The sequence below is a fragment of the Diceros bicornis genome, chromosome 21, assembly GCF_020826845.1.
Source record: "Diceros bicornis minor isolate mBicDic1 chromosome 21, mDicBic1.mat.cur, whole genome shotgun sequence".
In the NCBI taxonomy this organism is placed as follows: Eukaryota; Metazoa; Chordata; class Mammalia; order Perissodactyla; family Rhinocerotidae; genus Diceros; species Diceros bicornis.
The window spans coordinates 40,333,102-40,356,462 of NC_080760.1; the positions used below are offsets into that span (position 1 = coordinate 40,333,102).

At 41.6% G+C, this 23,361-nt stretch overlaps 1 protein-coding gene across 3 annotated transcripts in view; it reads right to left on the reverse strand.

Moving 5' to 3' along the window:
- Window positions 1-2,061: 2,061 nt before the first annotated feature.
- Window positions 2,062-23,361, reverse strand: part of WASHC5 (WASH complex subunit 5) — a 64,285-nt gene continuing 42,985 nt past the window's right edge. For all 3 annotated transcript variants that reach the window (XM_058564926.1, XM_058564924.1, XM_058564925.1), the window contains 10 exons: window positions 22,924-23,048; window positions 20,090-20,252; window positions 19,577-19,679; window positions 19,409-19,488; window positions 15,341-15,444; window positions 14,440-14,569; window positions 12,784-12,880; window positions 8,488-8,641; window positions 5,577-5,664; window positions 2,062-2,470 (listed from right to left, as the gene is read on the reverse strand). In XM_058564926.1, the coding sequence (XP_058420909.1) occupies window positions 2,414-2,470; window positions 5,577-5,664; window positions 8,488-8,641; window positions 12,784-12,880; window positions 14,440-14,569; window positions 15,341-15,444; window positions 19,409-19,488; window positions 19,577-19,679; window positions 20,090-20,252; window positions 22,924-23,048 (1,101 nt within the window). In that variant the 3' untranslated portion in view covers window positions 2,062-2,413. The remainder of the gene's footprint in view (window positions 2,471-5,576; window positions 5,665-8,487; window positions 8,642-12,783; window positions 12,881-14,439; window positions 14,570-15,340; window positions 15,445-19,408; window positions 19,489-19,576; window positions 19,680-20,089; window positions 20,253-22,923; window positions 23,049-23,361) is intronic.

Sequence of the window (23,361 nt, forward strand, 5' to 3'; positions counted from 1 at the left end):
AGTGGGATGGAAAATGCAGAGGGAGACCTGTTCTGTTAAATAACTGACATTGGGGAAGTTCCCTTAATGTCTCTGGACCTTATTTTCCTCATCTGTCCAGTAAGGCAATTTGATAAGGTTCTTTTCTGAGTTCCTTGAAAATATCACATTCATACAGGAAAGCAATCAAGGGCTTTATAAGTTCCACTGTGTAACAACATTAATAAGCCAGGCTAGGATTATTCCAAAAAACTGAATTAAAAAATAAGCACTCGTAATACCTGTATAATGCTTTAAAATCAATTAGAATTTACTGAGTTTACAGTATATTTGAAGAGATCATGGACATTCAGAAGGGTATTATGACACTTCAATAAATCTTCAAATGTCACCAAAGTGAATTGCTCCCTGGAAAGAGCAGTAAAGTATAACTTGGAATATTAACCAACTACTTCAGTTATGATGATTAGGGCTCAAATGACTTGTAAAGCTTGTATAATAAAATTTTGTCTTTTTCAACTTTTAAGTTCTGTCTTTCAGTTGAGAGTTTGTCACTGGCCAAACCACTAGTGGAATAGTTGCAGACACCACTTGGCCTTGTTTTAGCAGTGTGTGCTGGACTCACATGCTTGGTTTCATGAGATTCCCTCTGATGTATCCCAAACTTCTGGTTTCTGTTTAAAAACTGACTTTCTGGGCCGGCCCCGTGGCGTAGCGGTTAAGTGCGCGCGCGGGCTGCTGGCGGCCCGTGTTCAGGTCCCGCGCACAGACTGACACACCGCTTCTCCGGCCATGCTGTGGCGGCGTCCCATATAAAGTGGAGGAAGATGGGCACGGATGTTAGCCCAGGGCCAGTCTTCCTCAGCAAAAAGAGGAGGACTGGCATGGAGGTTAGCTCACGGCTGATCTTCCTCACACACACAAAAATAAAAACTGGCTTTCTTAGATCTGGCCTTTTAGCAGCTGGCTTTCTTTGGGGGCCATTTTCACAGAGAACTCACTTCATGCAGCTACTGTGACCTGATTACAAATGGAAAACAGCAAGATAGGTTTTGAGATGTGGCTGTAAGGTGGCCATGGACTTACTAGCCAAGTTCCCATGCATCAGCCTCTCAGTGGGTGAGACTTCCAAGCTCCTTACAGGCTGGGCAACAATTCACTTTTAAAATTCTGCCCTAGGCCTTGACCAGGCCAGGCTGTGAGGCTCCTGCTTCCCTCTGCTGCCCAGATGCCTTTTCAAATCCTTTCAGAATGATGGTGAAATAAAGCCTATAATGTCATGTTTCTCTTCTTGCGGTACCTTAGGATTTGAGGCCTTCTGACAAAAGAAACAACTTTTCATAAAATCGGAAAACTTAAGGGAACCTGAGAAATCATTTAGCCTTGATATTACAGAAGATGCCAACAGGCTGGCTTGGGACAAAGTTTAGCTAGCGGCAGAACCAGGACTCAAACTTTGCCTCCTGGCTACAAATCAATGCTTCTACCCCTGCAACTTTCCAAATGACTGAGGCAGGTTTCAGATTCTGGGTTTTTTGTTATTTTTTTGCGTGTTCTCTCCTCTCCAGAGGAAGACATAGTTGCAAGCTTAGGGCTAAAACATGTTTCTTGCAGTTATCCAAGTTTCCACAATACGATGGCAGCTCCCCTTTCAGGGTAATTTTCATGCAGAAGTGATTTAGTATTTGGAGGTAGTTAAATGCTGATGGCTAAGCTGTTACTAAAAATAAAAACAAAGGGCTAGCATTATGGTTGTGGGGACTTGGGGTGGAGCTCAGGGGTTGCTGAGGAAGGAAGGAAAGGGTGGAAGGAGCAGCTGAAGTTAGGGAGTCCTACAAAAGGGATACTGGGAATCCCCCTCCAGAGATTCTGAGATTGGAAGAGGAGAGTGAGCCTCAGACACCAAGAAACTTCCATGGTATGTGGTCCATAAATTGTATGGTCCGGCCATCACCGTGTGCCTGCCAGCCTGTCGTGGGCATCTCCCTTGGACCTACCAGATTCATCTCTTACCTTCCAGACGAGGTTTTTTGCAGGATGAATATATAGTTTTTAAATCATAAATGGAAGAACAACTTTGGGTACTGGCAATACTATTTTACTGAAAATCTGGAGTTGCACAAATAGTTCTTCAGAACGTAAAACTAAATGGATTTATACATAACAATTACATTCAGCATTTATAAGAGGCAGTACAAAAATGTGTTCTGCTTCTACATGATATAAGTTGCATACAATACCATGATTTAAACAGTATTAATTATATTAACTAATGCCATGAGATACATCTTACTCCGAATGTCTGATGTTTCCCACAATAAAGGGAAAAAAGGCAGTTATATGAGCAGTTGAATTTCTTTTCATTTCCAAATTCATTTTAGTGATGGTGAGATCTAAGGCCAATCCTTTCACTGAAGAAGTAGAAGAAAAGAAGTTACAGGGCTGTTCTGAACTCATCAAAAATGAAATTAGGCACGTGTGCTTCAGCAACCTAAAAAAATGAAAGAGTTAAATTATTCATAGTGTCATAATTCAGAACAAATTCAAAATTTTCCACATGAAAATTAAAAGCTATCCTTTGGAGCAAACTGAATCACAGGGACCTGCTGGACGCACATGGGCAGACCACTCCTTGAAACCACCGCCCTCTGTTCCTGGTGTTCCTCATACCAGTGTCTCATTTCTTGGCACTAACATCTGAGGGGACGCTGCACTGCACCCCCTGCCTCCAAACAGGGGTGAGCTCCCTGGGTGAGCTCCCTGGCTCTTAAAGGCACTCGGATCATAAGGAATGCGCGTGCCTCTGGGACGTACTAAGAGGTAATCTCAGGTCACCTCACAATTGACTGATGACCAACCTAGGAAGAACAGGACGTCTGGCAAGTGGCTGAGGGCAGAGGGGGAAGTGGAGGAGGGCCCTCGAAGGAATGCATTCCTTAACTGTGCTTAGGGGAAGCCCCGAGAGGGGTGGAACATAGAACTAGGTGATCTCTAAGTACTGGAAATTGGAATTTTTTAAAAGTGGTGTTCAATTTTTTTCTGATTATAAAGGTATCACCTGCTAATTAGAGGAAATTTAGCAAATGCAGAAGAGTATAAAAAAGAAATAATCTCTAATCTCAATCTCTTAGAGGAAACTAAAACTGATGTTTTGTATTGAATTCTTCCATTTACACACACACATACACACACACACAAAATTAGGATCACATAATCTTGTGACCTTTACTTCTGCTAAATTTTATGAACATCCCTGCACACATATCTTGGTGAACTTCTGCACATATCCAGCAGGTAAATTCCTAGCAGTAGAATTTCTGGGATCAGGAAAATATATTACGAAAGTACTGGGAAGTCCCATTTCTGCAAACCCTTCCAAGCAATAGGGACCCAACATTTTACCTTTTTTTTTTGATGAGGAAGATTAGCCCTCAGCTAACATCTGTTGCCAATCCTCCTCTTTTTGGTGAGGAAGATTGGCCCTGGGCTAACATCTGTGCCCATCTTCCTCTATTTTATATGTGGGACGCCTACCACACATGGCTTGATGAGCAGTGCATAGGTCTGCGCCCAGGATCCAAACCCGCGGACCCCGGGCTGTCGAAGCGGAGCATGTGAATTTAACCACTAGGCCACTGGGCCGGCCCCTCAACATTTTACTTTATACCAATCTGATGTGCAGAAACGTAATTTTACTATTATTTTGATTTGTGTCCCTTGACTATAAGGTTGAATATCTTTACAAATTTATTTGTATTTCTTTTCCTGAAAACTGCCTGTTAAACTCCTTTGCCCATTTTTTTTTTCTGTTGGATTGGTTATCTTCTTCCGATCGATCTAGAAGAACACACTATAAATCAAGAAAATTAGTCCTTTGTTAATATTTTCCCCCATTTTCTTTGAAAATTAAGAGACATTTAACAGAATTGTTTAATTTATAAGAGATCAAATCTCTAAATCTTTTCTTCTATGGTTCCCTCCTTCGGTGTTATATATAGGAGGTTCTGCGCCCTGATCTATATTTGTCTAAAATTTCTGCTAATTTATTGGTTTCATTTTTCACACTCTCAATCCATCTGTAATTTATTTTCACACATGAAAGATGCAAAGAGACTAACTTGCTATTTTTTAACTACATAATGAACTAATTGTCCCAGCACTAGTAACTAATATTCTTTTCCCCCTCTAACCTGAGATGCTACTTTTCCTTATATACACTTGTTTTTGTTAGGATTTGTTTCTAGGCTACATATTCTAGTCTATTGATCCATCTATTGAGTGTCATACTAGTACTACACTATTTTGATTTCTGTGGTTTTATAATAGATTTTAATATTTGGTATACTGTTTTAATATCTTCTTTTTAAAAAAATTCCATTTTAGCCTGAGTTCTATGAAATTTTAAAAAATCTTTTGTCCCCCCAAGTTAAAAAAATTATCTGGGATTTTGATCATAACTGCAATAAACCTATGAACTACTAGAAAGAACTAATATTTGAGTCTCCTCATTCAGAAACATGGACTTCAAAATTTTATAGCTTTTTCTGAATTGTTCTTTCACATTTTTTGTAGAGGTTATTATTCCTGAGGTATATTATTTCCTTGTTAATTCTGTGAATGGGATCTTTTCACATTATATTTTTGAATTAGTTATTAGAGTATTTACTTTGTACATTATATAATCAGCTTGTTTTCTAAACTCTTATTAATTTTAATAGTTTTCCACATGATTCTACTGGGTATTAAGGAAGACAATTACATCCTCAATAAATAATACAAATTTGTCTTCTTTTCATCATGCATTTGAAAATTTTCATTTCCTATTTTATTGTCTTGAACCCATACGACACAAGTAGCAGTGGGCGTCAGTATCGTCATATTACTGTTATAGTCCTGACTCTAATGAGAACGCCACTAGTGTTTCACTATTAAGTATGACACTGCTAGTTGATGTTTTAAACATCATCTTTGCTTTTTGTTATAAAAAAAATCTTTGATTCCTAAACTACTAATTTTTAAAAATCAGAATGGCTTTTTAGCATCTACTGAAAGTCTTTTATATTTTAGTATCAAGCTCTCCACTCTGAGCTAAAACTTACCAAAGTGGAATTACTAGTGAGAAAGGAAAAGGAAAGAACATCTTAGAAGGTAAAAAGTAGTCTGTCATTTTTGGAAACTGTGGTCATGTATAGTTTTAGCTGTGGTGTGAACTTAACCACAAACTTCCTGTGGGAACCAGGTTATTGTGGAGAGGAAAAAACAAACCACACAATTATTTCTCCACCCTGGCCACTTAAGGAATTCTCTCTTGGATTGTCCATCTTAACTAACTCCTCCTGAACTGAATGTGTTGCTGACAGGAGGACAGCGTGGTAGAGCGTGAGAAGAGGAGGGAAGCTGTGTTAAACTCTGTCTTCTTGTAAAGCACTTAACGTGGTGGAGAAGGGAGGAACATTCTAGAGCTGTGGGGTAGGGGCTCAGAGGCATCCACTATGAATGAGCTACTGGACTTCACTCATCTTATGAGTCCAGCACCACTCTTAATACCATCTTTTTTACAAAAAGGGCGTTAATATAGTTCTTTATCTATCGCTTACCCTCCTGGGTAGCTTTGTGTATCGAACATAATCCTCCAGGAACAGAAGGGCACCCACAACATCTGCAGGCATTTCTGGTATCTTCTGGCTGTAACAGAGTACAGTCTGGATCAATTAATGGCTTTGCACATAGCATAGACCCTCAGTCAAGATTCTGAAAGACTAAATAAATGACAGATTACTAAATGAAGTCAAAGACAAAACAAATCTGCAGACCATCTTCTTGATCCACATCAAGTCATCATCCTGCTCACCTATCTTCGGAACATAACCTAGAGGATAAAATCTAAACTTCTCTGTGGGTTACAGGGGCCTTTGCAATATGGCCCTTGCTGTCTGTCTAGACTCGTCTCCTTCTGTCCCCTCTCAGCACTTCATGACTCAGTGACTAGCAGGTCTCCAAACAGGTGTCCTTCCCATCCCTCCCATCTTTGCAGCTACATTTGCTCTGCACACTTATTTAAAAGTAAACCTCTAGTCATTGTTCCAGCCCTCGCTTAGGTGCTCCCTCCTCCATGAAGTCCTCCCTGACTCCTCTGGGCAGATGGCCTTTTCTAAAGTTCTCATTACACTAAGTATCTTCCCCCAAGCCTCTGAATTTTTCAGTTGTCTGTGTACTGATTTCCTTGAGGGCCTGGTTCACATCTTCATCTTTTTATCTCTAGCATCTGGGACTGTGCCTGGCACATTACTGTATATCTGAAGGTGTCAAATACATACAGCACCTCATAATTTTCCATATGGGATGCCACTCATGTAGTCATTCATCAACAACCATATTGCCAAGCAGTGTTCCAGAGCTGGGAAAGCAGCAAAGCACACGACAGTCTTCTCGTGGAGCTTACATTCTTTCTTTATATCAAAAGGAGTTTTTAGCTGTTAAAATTATTTCCAACTTATGTACAAACTGGCATTTTTTAATTAACAAAGGATTTCATGGTACTGGATTACTGATCTATTTCTCTGATGATTTTTTGCCTTTGAAAAGAAGGGTTAAGAATGATTGTGCCTGGAAAAGTTCCCATTGCTCTCAGTCTTTCCATGTGTGACCAGAGCTGTATTTGCTCTGCTTCGGGAGAGGGAGAGGAAGGAGGCTCCGTGCACCTCAGTTTCTTTACGTCACATCACTTGGCCCCATCGGAAAGCCTGAGCTGCAGCTCGTCTCTTGTATCCTGATGGCCACTCCCAGGGTTGCCAGTAACATGCTGGACTAGAGCCACACTTAATCCTTTGCAGTCATTAGCAAAGAAGGAACAGAGGAAGAAGGACCTGCCGCCTCTTTGAGAGATGGGGAACTATGGCCAGGGGTGGCTGTGTGTGGCGTGGAGGTTACTTTCCAATCACCCCATACCACCTGAACTGGAGTCCCGGGCCTCCTCTCCATGGTCCTGGGCCAGATGCACTAGGTTCTTAGGTGCCTGCTGCTTTCCTTTGCAACTGACTTCATTGTGTGATGGTTACAATTTCATTTTTGAGACTTCTCCGTCCTTCTGAGCTCTCCTCTATTTTTCAATTGTTAAAACATCTGCTCTTTGAAGCAAGTCTAACGATATGTCCTAGAAAAACATCCAATGTTTGTTTGTTGTTCAGTTTGTTAACTAAGATGGGAAGAACTGGCCTGACTGCAGCTCACAGGAAGAAGACATTGGGATTTATGAACCACTAGTCTGCAATGGATGTCAAGAACCTAGTACCGCAATTTTAGCTGCACTGTACTCCACAGAGGACCCAGAATGAAGGGGAGGGCTGTATTTGGAATCTCAGTACCAGTTTGGGAAACCACATTTTAAGATGGTCAGTAATAAACTGGAACCCCGAGAAGAGGTCACCGATATGGTGAGCAGCCTCTGAACCAGAGCACGTCAAGAAGAGGTAGAAGGGGCTTATCTAGAAAGAGAAGACCTAAGGCAACAGCGGCCATTAACGATTTGAAGCGATGCTGCAAAAGGAGACGGCATTTATTCTAATTTCAAAGGGGAGAAAAAGGCCCAATGAGTGAAATTTTCAGAGATGGGTTTCCATTCATCACAATTAGGAACTGTCTAACAACGAAAACAACTCTACCAGTGAACCGTGTCGCCCTAAGAGGTAATGAGGGCCTCACCAATGGGAGAGTCCCAGCAGAGACTGGCTGACTACCTGCCAGGGACGTCCGAGAGCTGACTCAAGTGCTCAGTGGGAGGTAAATTAAGTGGCCTCTGAAGGCCATTATTTGGAAGATCATTCTCGTGAATTAGTCTTTAAGTTATATTGGCAAAAATGACCAAGTGGTAATCTTCCAAATTTTGAATGTGTAATGCGACAGAGAAATTTATTTAGCTGAGTTGACCCTTTAAGGTAGCAGAGAAGGAGGCTCAGGACCCAGCATCTCATGCAAATAACTTTTTTTTTTCTAACCCAGAAAGCTACATTTGGGGGGAAGAAAAAGAGAAGAATTAATGGTTTACAAGCTTTGCATCGGCTAGGAACTTGTGTGAGACTTGTTCCACTACACACCAGGAACTCAGGCTGTGCCCAGGGCGTGACACTGACACGCTCCCTGACGCCACTGAAGGGTGTGGTGCCACCCCTTGGCAGTGGCGCAGCCAGAGTACATGAGATCCCTGAGGTCCGAGTGCTGCATCCAAGACAGCAGAGGAACAGGCCTGCACTTTCTTCCCTGTGGCTGTCGCTAATCGTGGTGGTGACTCATTCTTAGAAAATCACCGTGAGTGCGCTTAGAGGGCCTCCCCCGGCAGGGTGACTAAGGGTGGGCACACCTTTAATTGCTCCAGAGAGGTACCCTGACTTGCTTTACAGAGCAGGGTAAGCAGCCAATTCCCATCTCTACTAGGGAGATAAGAGGAGGAGCCTAGGTTTGCAGCCCATTCTGTAGCAGCAGTTCCATTTACTCCTGGTTGGCCTCCTGTACCTTGTACACTGCTCCACTGTGGAGCGGATAAACTGGCCAATCAGCGCCAGAAACTGCTCCGTGTACCGGGAATGAAACTGCTTCAGCAGGGTGAGCAGTCCCAGGACGAGCGGTGGCCAGTCCACGGGGTCAGCAGGTTTTCGGCAGACCATTCCTGCAAGGAAGGACAAATTACGAATTATACCTAAGTGAAGTGCTTGCCTTTGAGAACGTTCATTCAGTACGAATGTTCATGAATGTCTCACATCATCACTGGCAGATGATTATTTGGAGGGAATGACCAACTCTGGACTATATTTTGAATTAGGCCCAGGATCGGTGGAGGCTTCTAGTAGTCCAAAGCATTCAACACAATAAAATGCCTACTAATTTTTATAATTACTGGTTCTTTTTTTTTTTTTTTATAATTTTTTATTTATTTATTTTTTTCCCCAAAGCCCCAGTAGATAGTTGTATGTCATAGTTGCACATTCTTCCAGTTGCTGTACGTGGGACGCGGCCTCAGCATGGCCGGAGAAGTGGTGCGTCGGTGTGCGCCCGGGATCCGAACCCGGGCCGCCAGCAGCGGAGCGCACGCACTTAACCACTAAGCCACGGGGCCTGCCCACCATCACTGTTTCTTTTGGATTATACAATTAATGCACGCTATTGTAGAAAATTTTAAAGATATAGAAAAATGTAAATGATAAAATTAAAATTACCTAAAATCAACTTGTTAATGGCAGCACGGCATGTTAGATACCCTGAACTACTCTCTTAAATGAAAATAATTAAAATGCCGGATAAAATATTTAAAAAGTGTCTTTAAACACAATGTTGAATGTTATGCAAGAAAATAATCTGCAGAAGTCAAGACAGTGGAAGAAAGAACTTTGTGAAGTGAGTGAGTGCCAAAGCTGGCTCTTGCACTAAGGATTTCTGCCCAAATCTGAAGACGTTGACCTTCTGCCTGGAGAGCTGCGTGGGGAATAGGAGACAGAGCTTAGGGTCTCAAAGCGGAAACACAACGTTGAAAAAGAATAAAGTTGGAAGACTTACACTGTCTGATTTCAAGACTTATAATAAAGTTACAGTAATCAAGACAGTACTGGTGTAAGGACAGATAAATAGATTAATGAAACAGAACAGAAAATCCAGAAATAGTCTCACGCTTACATGATCAATTGAATTTCCATGAATAGTGAAACAATTTAACGGGGAAAGAGAAATCTTTTCAACAAATGATGCTGAAACTGGATATTGTTATGGAGAAAAAATGGACCCTGACCCCTCCCTCACCCCATACATAAAAAAAATAATTCAAAATGGACCACAGACCTCAATGTAAAAGCTAAAACCAGAAAGCTTCTAGGAAAAACCAAAGGAAAAATCTTTGTGACTTAGGATACAGAAAGGACTAATTATAAAGAAAAAAATGGACAAATTGTACAACACCAACATTAAAAGCTTCTCATTAAAGTCACCAGTAAGAAAACAAATAAGCAAGCCAGTTTGTGAGAAAACATTCATATAATACATATATCTAACAAAGGACTTTTATCTATAATATATAAATAACTCCTACAACTCAGTGATAAAAAAGCAAACAACCCAAGTTCAAAATAGGCAAAAGACTTTAATAGACATTCCAGAAAGGAAGATATAAAGAATGGTCAATAAGCACAAAAAGTGCTCAACATCATTAATCATCCAGGAAAAGGTAATTTAAAATTACAATAAGATACCATACGCATCCATTAGAATGGCTGACATTTAAAAGACTGACAGTGCCAAATACTGGTGGGGTGTAAAATGGTACAACCACTTTGGAGAAAGGATTGGCAGTTTCTTATAAAGTTAAACTGGTCAGACAGACCCCCAGATCCCATATTTGGGTTTTTGTCAAGACTGGGAAATCTCAATTAAACCAGAGATGCTAAAACAAGTTATCCTGATTTACCTAACCTAGAACTTGGCAATTCTGGCTTACTCAGTGCCCACTGTATAAGACACTAATGGTACTCAGAACATGGAGAAATAGTCCTTTCCAGGTGGAGAGCAAAAGTGATGTTCAACAACAAAAACTCCCTCTATGAATGGAGCACCACAGCGATTCTTTCTTAAAAGACAGACCAAGGCAGGCATGCGTTTCTTAGATCAGTCTTGAGAACGATGCCCACAAGGTTAAATAAATGTTTTTAGGGTACACAAACATGCTGATGTTCCTTCTCGAGTCCTACTTTTCTTTAATTTGATTCCTGCGTTAACACATCAGTCTAATTCACAAAGAGAACTGTAGTCAGGTACAGATGCATTTCCAGAACACTTAAAGGTTTTGTTTTCTTTAAATATCTGGGATTTCCACGGCATAGTGACATGCTTCCCATAAGCAGTTGTATGATTGAGGTACCAGACTTGAACCATGTGTACAATGAAAGAAATATTACCTAAGAATGAGACCAGTGAACAAATAGTGTTTAATGAAGGCAAGATATCTTCATGCCCTGATAATTCATCATTATAAAGAATCATACAGGGGCCGGCCCCATGGCTTAGCGGTTAAGTGCGCATGCTCCGCTACTGGTGGCCCGGGTTCAGATCCCAGGCACGCACCGATGCACCGCTTGTCTGGCCATGCTGAGGCCACGTCCCACATACAGCAACTAGAAGGATGTGCAACTATGACATACAACTATGACATACAACTTTGGGGAGAAAAAGGGAAAAAAAGGAGGAGGACTGGCAATAGATGTTAGCTCAGAGCCAGTCTTCCTCAGCAAAAAGAGGAGGATTGGCATGGATGTTAGCTCAGGGCTGATCTTCCTCACACACAAAAAAAGAATCATATATTCTTATTTAGGAATAACACAGGGACAACAGAGGGAGAACATGAATCTCTGAATCTTGAGATAAACACTTAAATCAATCTTGGGATGGTCCTTTAAGTGGATTTTGACCAAAGTACAGAAAAGGATTTAGCATCAGGTGAGTACTTGTTCTGCGCCAAGGATTGTATTAGGTATTTTAAAAATCTCATAGGCCCGAGACCTTAAGTAACTTGACCAAAGTCACACTGGTGATAAGTGGTAAAGCTAGAATCCAAACACACATTTGTTCCCTCCCTCCTACAGTAAGCATCTTTTGGGCGCCACCATGCTCTGCATTCTGCGGCAGTAACAGGTACTGTTATGGAAGCTGTGTCTGGAATCAAGAAACATTTTTTTTTTTTTGTGAGGAAGATCGGCCCTGAGCTAACATCTGCCAATCCTCCTCTTTTTTTTTTGCTGAGGAAGACTGGCCCTGGGCTAACATCTGTGCCCATCTTCCTGCACTTTATATGGGACGCCGCCACAGCATGGCCTGACAAGCGGTGCATCAGTGCGCGCCCGGGATCCGAACCGGCGAACCCCGCGCCGCCGCAGCGGAGCACGCACACTTAACCGCTTGTACTACTGGGCCAGCCCCAATCAAGAAACATTTTTGAATGAGAGAATAAAAACCTAAAAGAGACTTCGTCTTTACCCTAAAAAAGCTTATGAAATAGGAAGGGAAATACTTCAAGGAAGAAAGACATTTTGGAATCACTGGTTAAAAAATAACATGGTTACATTTACAGAAATGCTGTTATCATATTTTTAAAGTAAATTACACTCTATAGGGGATTTTAAAAAACTCTACATAGTTGGATACAAAGTTTAGAGACAGAGGAAGTGCTCAGGCCTTTTTTAGAAAGGTGATTATAAAAATGTTTAAGATAAAGTGGTCAATGACAAAAAAATTAGGGTTATATTCCTGGACAAGACAAAATACTGAAAGCCTTTGATATCTATTTTTTGTACCGAATATTTTCACGTGTAATCATACACATCTTAAAGTACTAGGTATTCCTGTATTAGACTCTCTCCTTAACTGTATTGTTACTCTTCATACTGCAGGTCCAGATACACAGTAGGCACGTGACGCTTGTTGAAAGAACAGGACATTAACCAAAAGAAATTTCTTTCACACCATAATCAGCTGCCTAAACATTAAAGAAAGGAGAGAAACAAAGGTCCCAACACATTTTACAAGTTGGATAATTACCTGTCAAAATTAAACGGGTGGACTATACTTGGTTGATATTAAATTCACTGTCTGCATTTCATGAAGGGTCATCATATTTCAGAGGCCCAAGACATGGATTTTATAAACATGCATTTAACTAAGAAAAGATCTTGTATGTGACGCAGCATTCTATGCTCATTCTAAGAGCAGTTGGGATACATATTAATCTTTTACTATTGTTACTTATTGCAAAGAATAAGTGTCATACTGTACCTAGGTTTTTGTTGTACTGAAGTTTCGGCAACTGGGCGATCAAAAACAGAAAGTTGACAACTGGGAAGTAGGGTAGGCGCTTTGTCGTTATGTATATCTGGAAAGAGAAAGGTAAGAAAAATCGATGGTTTCTTCCCACTGTACAATAACGCAGAACACCTTTTCGAATGGAAAACTTCCATTTTATTTCAATTTGCTCTTGAGACTCCCTAAAACTAAGATGGCTCCATTAATTTGCTGCCTTCAGAGTTTAATTTAAACAGCACTGACCCTCGCTAAACATAAATACCTATATAACAATTAGCCCTGCAGGGAAGGGAACAATTTTGCTTTGCGATAAGCAGGGACTTTTCCCCTGAATCTTCTTAATGTCATTAACAAAGGGAGGGAGAGACAGCATGAGGAGCAAGAATGGAGGGGGGCAGCAACACACAGCAGTCAATGCCAAGCTGGAGGGAAGGGCGGAGGGAGGGAGGGAGGGAGGGAGGGAAAGAGAAAGAGGCAGAAAGAAAGAAGGAAAGACCCAGGCAGAAGTGAACGGTAGTACATAAGCAGAGAGCAAGCAGATGTCTCATTTGTCATTTGCTTTCCCCTGGGCAATGTCCCAGAGCAGTCTGCCTCCCAGTTCATGTGCAGAAAGTACAGTCAGGGCACACCAGCCATCTCCCTCCTCCCCGCGGCCCGATTTGATTCCCGGAGGCAGGGCAGCATTCCGGCCAGGAGCCCAGCTCTGGTCAGACTGCCTGGCTCCAGCGCTCGCTGGTGTGGACCTGGGACAGTTATCAACCTCTGAGCCTCGGGTTCTTCACCCAACAATGGCACATTGCATAGGGCTGCTGTGGGATTAAGTGCGATCACCCATGGTCGGGTTAACACAGTGCCTGGCAAGTACAAGTACTCAGAAAATGTTACTAGGTTTTTATTTATTTAGGTTTTTATTTACTGCTATTTAGGTTTATCCAAAACCCAGGGGATCATACAGATTTCAGAATTTCACATTCTACAGATTTTAGAAAGGAAATAGAGGGTCTACGGTAACACCCTATAAGCAGTCACCTGTATTTCTGCATCAAACATGAATATTCACAGTAAGGAGGACGAATAATGAGTATAAACAGCTTTACGTCAGCTCAGGACAGGTTCTGCCGCCAAATGAGATCTGGCACCAACTAATGAGAAACCTTTCAGTTCTCATGCTCAGAATTACCAAAAAAAGTCTGTAGCCCCAGATTATGACTGTGATTACTGTCAGCCACGGAGGGAAGCCTTTTTGGCCAAGAAGGATCAATGCCACCATGTTGTTGCTGTTCAAATATCAAACCCCAGGCAAACCTTAAAATACTTTCTTACAGATAGAGCACTTCTCACTTTTTTTTTTTTTTTTTTTTGCTGAGGAAGATTTGCTCTCAGCTAACATCTGGCAAATGTTACAAATCAAGTTGTATCACTTGATTCCCGCAGGCCCAAGACTGGCAGGGGAGGTGTGATCATCCTCATATAACACATGAGAGAGTGGAGTTCAGACAGGGTGGGGACTTGAGAGAATGGAGGCTCTGGGACCAGAACCCAGGGTCTCCCACTACCTCAGCACGGTCATCTGCTACCTGGGCCAAATCACCTTTGACACCACCATCTCCCAATATTTTAATCATTAACCTTATTCAGTGGGTTGTGAATACCAGCTGCCTCCAGGTAGGCTGTGATTTCATATAAGAGCGTGTTATCTTCTTTGGGGTAAGGAAGTGAAGGATCCTGATAGTGGGCTTCGATATCTGCTAGGAGAGCCCTAAATGAAGAAAAACAAAACAAAACAGTTAATACAGGTTATGATGTGACCTTCAGCCTCAGTTTCCTCATCTGTAAAATGAGAGTTTGATCCTTCTAATTCTCAATTTCCATGCCTGTGATTGGTTATAAGCGGAAATTTAACTTGAATTACTTTCTCTTTTGGAGTTAACCTAAAGCAAATGCTTTCACCATTCAAATGTTTATGAATGGACTGAACTGTTTTCAATATCTACTTTGTCATAGGCACTGATTTAGTGACCAAGAAGCATGGAATATTTCTCTTTAAGTGGAAAGCTCGAAATGACAGCACGTTGCTGGTGAGGTGGAGGATATGACTGCACTCCGGGACGCGTGCCCACAGCCTCTCCTAGTGATTAACACATTTCTAACTGCTCTCAGGATGATGACTGACTCAGTCCTGTGGAAAGCCAGGTGTGGATTTTGGTAATAGAACTGATTTCTCAATCTGTGCAAGTACCTAGCGCAGTTGTGTGCATTAAGAGATCAATATATGTTGGCTGAACAAATGAAGCAATCAAAAAGAGAGACAGACACACACGCCCACACACACGTACACACCCCAAGGGACCATACTGAGAAAAGAGGCTTTTGAAGACAGGTTTGATTATCCATGGGAAGGAAGCCTACAAATTCAGAGAGCTTTTTTACCCAAAAAGAACCTAAAAGAGTAGGTATTGAAGAAACTGGGGTGCTAACTGATGATGAACAATCCAGGCCCATAGATGCTGTTTCAAACACTGGCACTTACTTATTGAGATTCTCCAGAGCAGCTGCCAGATGTTTGGAGTCAAACCGACAAGAATAATTTAATTCATTGGCAATCTGTTGTCTCAGAATCTGCATCTGCCCAACCTGTGAACAAGCAGGAGCAAGAACAGGTAGAACACGTAAGCATTTCAAAGTGACAGTCAGGAGGCAAACACCCAGATGATAATCTTTCACTAGAGTGTCACAGCATTCTACAGAAAAATGTCAGGATATCTTGGACTGGCTCCATGGCAAAGAGCAGCATGATCCCTGCTGGACAAGAGACCCTTCAAGGAATGTCTGCCCAGACTCCTGTATGCCAACCTCAAAGTATCTCCAAAGTCTAATGTTTTACAAAGTGATCCATTAATGTTCAGTTGTTTGTGTATTAAAGGTGCATTTTTTTTTTTTTTTTGGTGAGGAAGATGGTCCCTGAGCTAACATCTGTGCCAATCTTCCTCTACTTTGTATACGGGACTCTGCCACAGCATGGCTTGATGAGCGTTGTGTAGGTCCGCGCCCAGGATCTGAACCCACGAACACTGGGCCACCGAAGCAGAGTGCACGAATTTAACCACTACACCACCAGGCCGGCCCCAAAGGTGTGTTTTTAGAAGTCCTATTTTTGATCTTTTGAAATAAGATTTCCAAGGTTAGTAACTGCTATGAGAAGCCCTACTTCCTTTATTTGCCCTAAACTGAACTTTCTCAAGTCCTAAGGATGCCATTTCACTCTAATATTCTAAAATTTGGTGAATATAAGTCTAGCCATTCAGGAATACAGATCATGTAATAATCTGGTTAAAAAAAAATCTACATAAAATCTACCAAGAAAGCCCCTCTAACAATGCTAAACTCTAATCCAGGGATTCTTATCCTTGTTTTTGTACTCTGGACCCCTTTGGGAATCTGGTGAAGCCCATGGACACTGTTTCAGAATAATTCTTTCATGTGTACACAATAAAACATATAGGATAACAATGGAAGCCAACTGTAACAAAATATAATTATCAAACTATTTAAAGAACTGATTTGTGATATAGAGTTATGTTAACATGGTGGATCAACTACTGTGATTTCCAAGTAGCGACAAGCATTAGCAATATCTGGAGATCTCTACGATGACTGAGAGGGGACAGGAAACTGTCTTTGGGTCAGGTTTGACAGAGAGTTCAGCTTGCTCCCATAAACTTGCGGCATCATAAGTCAACAGTAGGGCCGGCCCCGTGGCTTGGCGGTTAAGTGCGCGCGCTGTGCTGCCAGCAGCCCGGGTTCGGATCCCGGGTGCGCACCGACGCACTGCTCCTCTGGCCATGCTGAGGCCGCGTCCCACATACGGCAACTAGAAGGATGTGCAGCTATGACAGACAACTATCTGCTGGGGCTTTGGGGGAAAAATAAATAAATAAAATCTTTAAAAAAAAAAAAATAAGTCAACAGTATACTCTAACTTTTCGTGCCAATAAACTTCTTTTCTCTTCTCAGAAAGCTATCCCTAAAAGATGAGCAAGGAGGAGAGGAGGAATAGGAGGGAAGGCTGTTTCATAAGTCCAGCCACAAGAAAGTGGAAGGAACACACTTCCTCTGAGCTGTTGGGAGCAGAGAAAAGTTAAGGAAAAGAGAGTGGCCTTTTCTAAGAGCAAAGAAAAGTTATCATTTAGACAAATGGAGCTTGTAACAGGTAAAAGTGTTAAATGACCTTAAATGTATCACTTTCAACCATGATTCTTACTAGACTATTATTCTACTTATATGAAGAAAATAAAAGTTAATCCAAAAAATGCTATTAATAAGCAAGAAATGTTTTATGAATAGAAAATTATTATTATTTAAAAATTAGAATAGAGCAAGGCCAAGGAAATAATGGGTTCTCTCAGGCCACTCAAAAATGACCCTCCTGTGCTGTATTGGCCCATTCTTTGCTTTAATTCTAGATACTCTAAGTCAAGGATTCCCTTGAAAATACCAATCTAGAAATGGAAACAGAAATAAAGGCAGTTTAACATAACTTGTTCTTATTGAAAGCATAGGGAATCTTGGTGACCAACATTTTCTCTTTTTGGTGCTCCCTTATTACAAGCATTTAGTAAGATTCTGGAGAGGCTAAGGAGCCTGGGAGGTGATAAGCTCATTCTGCCTATTTATTCGCCTATTTAGAGATCTCTGAATTATCACTCTTTCTCTGTGATTTCTCTAGACTTGCAGTGACCAACACAGCAGCCACTAGCTACTTGTGGCTATTTAAATTTAAACTGATTAAAATGAAATAAAATTAAAAACTCAGTTCCTCAGTCCCACAAGCCTCATTTCAAGTGCTCAACAGCTACATATGACTAGTGGCTACTGTGACTACTGAACAGCGCAGAACATTTCCACCGCTGCTCCAGATCGTTAGCACCGCATTAGAGACCGCAACTTCCCTAATTCAAGACAAAAAGACAAATTTATCCTTGAGGTCCTCAGGGAAAGACCACTGACTTAGACACAATACGTGGCTCCTACTGAGTTACCAGCAATTACAACCAACAGCGGTCTGTAATAGCCACTGGGCTGCGAACCATCTGGCAACCAAGGGAAAAACCTCCAAGCCTCTTCCAAGGATCCCTGTGATCTCCCTCAGCCTCCCACAGAGGTGAGACTCAGGGCCGTCCAACCTCAGGTAATTCTTCACTCCTCCTAAAAGGTTTTCGAGCAACTTGGCCTGAGAAGCTCTCAATATCTGAACATCGCTTGGCTAAGGGAATGTCAGACCTACAGAACAGGAGGACACCTGGCAGGGCCAAAAGCTCCTTCTGTCACCTCTTCCAAGTTTCCAAATTAAAAACAGACAACAACAACAGAAACAAAAATTAACTGAAATTATAGGAAATAGATTGTGAATTTGGCTGAGACACCAATAAGCACTGTCTCAACTTATATAACTGGGAACGAGAGAATGGAACTCTTCCAAATTCCCGGAACAGTCTAGACTTTTCCTACAGTATGTGATACTTTAAGCATGAATCAGTTTCCACCAAGAAATCTACTAGACTGTAAGCAGGCTGCCTGAGGAGACAGGCAGTGTTTCCTTTAACTCTGTGTCACCCAACAACTGACAATGCTCTGTACATAACAGGCATTTGAGAAAGGATTGTCCAATGTCTTGGATCATCAAGTGATGAGAGAAGGATGCACAGAGGATTCAGAGGGTCCTGGGCGCCAGTGCCAAGGTGTAAAGGCAGGAAAGCAGATGAGCGGATTCGACAATAAGTAGATTTCCATCCAGCAAATTAATCTCCTCATTTCACTTTCTTACTCATTTCCAAAGACGCAATGTTTTACTCACAGTGTAAGGATAATTTATGCCCCAAAGAACCCGGCTTTCTAACATTTATGCAGACACAGGAGGGGAGAGAGACAAATGTCCTGTTCTAACAGCTCCTGGAGCAGATTAGGGCTGTAAACTGATAGAGCAGTTCATTAAATAAACCTGTTATGTGAGGACGGAGTATTACTGAGGGAGGAAGATTTCCATTTCCTTGTATGAAAGCACCTCTTGCCAAAAGGCATTTCAAAAAGAAACAGTTGTTTTCAGCAGAAGGAAAACAATAGGCCAAAGAAAAGCAAAGTCAAGAACAGCCCAAGAAAGGAAGATAAAGAGCACATGAATTTAGAAATGATAGGGGCCATCCGGTGGCGTAGCAGTTAAGTTTGCACACTCCACTTCGGCGGCCCGAGGTTCGCCAGTTCGGATCCTGGGCGCAGACCTACTCACCGCTCATCAAGCCATGCGGAGGCCGTGTCCCACAGAGAAGGGCTACAACTCTACAACTATGATACACAACTATGTACTGAGGCTTTGGGGAGAAAAAAGAAAAAAAAAAAAAAGAGAGGAAGATTGGCAACAGATGTTAGCACAGGTCCAATCTTCCTCAAAAAAAAAAAAAAGAAATAATGATAAATTTAAGTGTTGTATATTTGTTTTGATGTCAAAAGAAAGAAGAGTGGTTTTCTTTGGGTCATAAAGTTACTGGAAAATAATAATTAAAAAAATATAGTATTAATTATCACCCTTTCTCCCACAACATACCTTCATTATAGCCTCCAAATAAGCCGTCCAAATCTTCTGTGTCTTGGCAATGGCAGAAAAATAAATTTTATTCGAATTTGCTGAAAGGGTAAAATACAATTTTCTATTTAATAAATTTGGAAAGGCTACACTGTTATCTCCACCTCAGGCTAGTTTCAGAACACTTACCTACAATACTTTTTAGGGGGCTGACAGCATTCATGAGGGTTTTTAAAGTATCCTGCACAGTTCTGTCTCTCAGGATAATTTTCTGAAACATGCTGAGGAAATTCTAAAACAAGAAAGCGTGATCAAAGAACCAAACTTAATGAATAAAATGAATAAATACTCCAGTTAACTAAAATGCTATGTAGAACACAGACTGGCCTAAATCACACAACGCTATAAATAGGATGACAGGGAAGAAGCAACTTCCTGTTCCTATTAGAAACATCCCTGCTGGAAGGAGTTACTGGTTTCAAAGAGTCTTATCTTCCCAGGATGAAACTCACAAAAACAGTCAACTCATAAAAATACCATGCTGGCCAAAGAAATTCTGGTTTATTTTCAGTTCTTATCTACCTAACAGGAATCATATATATGCCTGATGTCAGGACAGGAAAGCATGAAAGAAAAGTTAAATGATCTCCTCTCATCTCTCCAAGGCTAGCAGGAAACCTGCATGAAAGCCAAAAGGCTCACCTGTAACTCTTTGACAATCATGAAGCACAAAAGCCTGTCTAACCCATTCAGACCGAAGGTCCCCAAGGTGGTCTGGATTTCTGAGAAGAGGCGGCTGCTGGTCACTTCTTGATGAGTTTTCATATCATACCAAGTGTTCAGCTGGTCAATGTGACATGTCATTCTAAAACAAAAACAAAACAGACTCAAAACCCAAAAGCAGCTCAGAATTCATCCTAAAGAGATGCGGGATGCAACAGGATTTGGGGCACTAGATATGAAGAACAATAGTTACATGATTTGTATGTAATAACCTCTGTGTCTAGGCACCCAATATATCTCATGGTGAATGCCCAATGGGCCAGGAAGGTAAAATTCATTTAAATCACCTTTCCCGGCTCTGTGGTACATCACTGGTTTGACTAATTCATTTCCACTGAGTTGGGCTGTTGTTTGGAGTCAAGTCGAGAGGACAAGGTTAAATTCGGTTGTCAGGCTGGAGGACTTTAGAGCCCAGGTTGGCTCTCTGCAGGTCTTTCTCTGAATTTCCAGAGACTGGAGACAAAATAGAGTCTTGTGTCACTTCCACCGGTAAGAAAGGAACTTTGAATCTTCATGCCCTAACATTTGAGACTATGATGACAAGCCGTTTCCTCTTTCCTCCCAATTCATGGTCATTAACCAACGACTCCTTTTAGACTCAGGAGTATGATGATGGCAATGATAATAACTGACAGTATTTACTGAGCACTCCTAATGTGTCATGTCCTGTGCTAAGCCCTTTCTGTGTGCTACCTTTTCATGCTCATCGTAGCTCCGTGATAGACAAGCTGTTTGACCCTCATTTTACACATGAGATAAATGAAGCTTAGATGAGCCAATTCCAACACCATCCCCTTAACCACCATTTTAATGGCTACCAAATGTTGGTGTAGGGACCTTAAATCACTGGTAGAGCGTGTTAAAAAAAGACACGTGATCCCACTCCTGGAGAGTTTGACTGGGTAGGTCTGGGATGGAGGCCTAGCCCCTGCAATTTCAGTAAGTTCCACAGACGATATGCCCCCAGTTCTAAGAACCAGCAAATATCTTTACTGAAATGAGGTTTGGAAGGAAGTTAAAAGAGGTTCAGGGCGAGGGAGGTTTAAGTTTAGAAGTAAATGGGAAGAACAAGATGGTTTCCAGAACTGCATTCTGCTTTCAGGTTCCAAGTGTCCTGCTTGCATCACCCAGTGCTGGCACCGTGAATGTGCCACTCGGCAGGCTCTCGGTTTGACAATGAAGTCAATACATGACATGGAGATCCCATGCTTAATCCTTTCTGCAACTGTTAACATAGCACTAGGTGGACAGTTCTCTAGAAGGGCTTCAGTGACCAACCCAGAGGTACCAAGAAAGGAGGAGTTACAAAACATTCTTGATCATTTACTCTTTTTGGCTAGTGAGTCATAGACAAAACTCATTTCTGCTGGAATTTTTGGAAGAAGTTTACATATAGGTTGTCAAGTTTCATAAGTTTTGAGAGACAAAATAAGCCTGAATTTGAAGGCAGGACAACGGAGCCATGTCATGAGGACATTTAACTCACACAAATTTAACTAGGCATACACAGCTGGATAGAGAAAGCAGAGAAATCATCTTTTCCTGGCTAATTCCACCAATCATTCCACTCAGTGGGCATGTGCCCAGGGGTAAACATGAGATGGAAGACATGAACCTTCTCTTCCCTCAGCGGGTCTTAGTACCAACTGCTTCACTGGAGGCTTAACAACAAAAAGGAAAAAAATTGGCTCAGTTGGACTTACTGAGAGAGGCAGCATGCAGTGTCTCTACCTTGGAGCCCACCCAAAACAGTCTCAGGGGCAGCTTCGATTATACAAGATTTTTGCCCACGTGACCATATATAAACTGTGATTCACTGCACGTGAAGCTATGCAGTCTGTCCTTGAATGGCACAGTGAAGAGTTAGGCTCCAGAGTCAGGGGGTCTGGTGTGTATTCTGGGTCCACCATTTCTTAACTCGGTGATCTTGGGCAAGAGACCTAGCTTTTCCATGCCTCAGTTACTTCATCTTTAAAATGGGAAGAAGATAGAATCTTTTTTTTTTTATTTTTTCCCCCAAAGCCCCAGTAGATAGTTGTATGTCATAGCTGCACATCGTTCTAGTTGCTGTATGTGGGACGCGGCCTCAGCATGGCCGGAGAAGCGGCGCGTCAGTGTGCGCCCGGGATCCGAACCTGGGCCGCCAGCAGCGGAGCGTGCGCACCCAACCGCTAAGCCACGGGGCCGGCCCAAAAGATAGAATCTTACCTTATAAGATGGTTGTAATGAGTAAATGAAGAAATGTGTGTAATGCTGAGAAGAGCACACAAGGTAAGTGCTCAATAAAAGTTAGTTCTTACTATCAAAAGTGTTTGGGTGTGGGGCTAAGACACAAGGAGATAATCTTAATAGGTCAGGATATGGGCTGGTGAGTACAAGACCCAGGACTGGAATGGGAGAGTGTGCACAGTTACACAGATACAGATGAGCCATTTGTAAATCAAAAGTTTTAATATATCGGGGAGTCCCCAGGCCCAAGTGAGTAGAATGTTAGTTGGAAAGCAAGAGAAGCACAGACCTGAAGGTGGCCAATGAGACCTGATGGTTGTTTTAATCTACATTTCTTTGGACTGGGGTCTCCTCAGGCCCACTGAGGAAAATATGCAGTCTCAAAACAAGCAAATTTAGTAAACCCATTAGAAAGCATCTAACTGTGGCTGGAACAAGGGTGTGATCTGGATATATGCAACATATGTTTAGAGACGTCTAATGTCTACAGTGTTCAAGGCTCAGTGAAATTCAGATACACCTACTTTGGGTCTGTGATCCGCAAGATTTCTCTGCAGAGTCGACCAATGAATGTTACAGATTCGTCCACAGGGGTAAACTTTGGTATTGGAATGTGAGTGGACTGGTACATACTTTGCCAGTCTTGAATCTAGAAAAAAAAAAAAAACAATAAATATTTAGTACATCTTTGATAAGGTAACCTAGTTATCCTTTTTCCACATAGTTTTACAAAGATAATGTTGCACGAACAGTGACAATAAATGCTCCTTTGTTTTGAAGAGGAAACTTTTAAAACTGCATTAATAGCTTTCCAGAAATGCCACATATAACATTTATAAAAAAAAATATATCTGTGAAAAAGTGAAGTGACTGAAGAGAAATGACAAGAAGAGACAGGAATTTCTGGCTTTTTGTCTTATAAGTTAACATGTATCAATGTAACTATGAAAATCCAAAATATC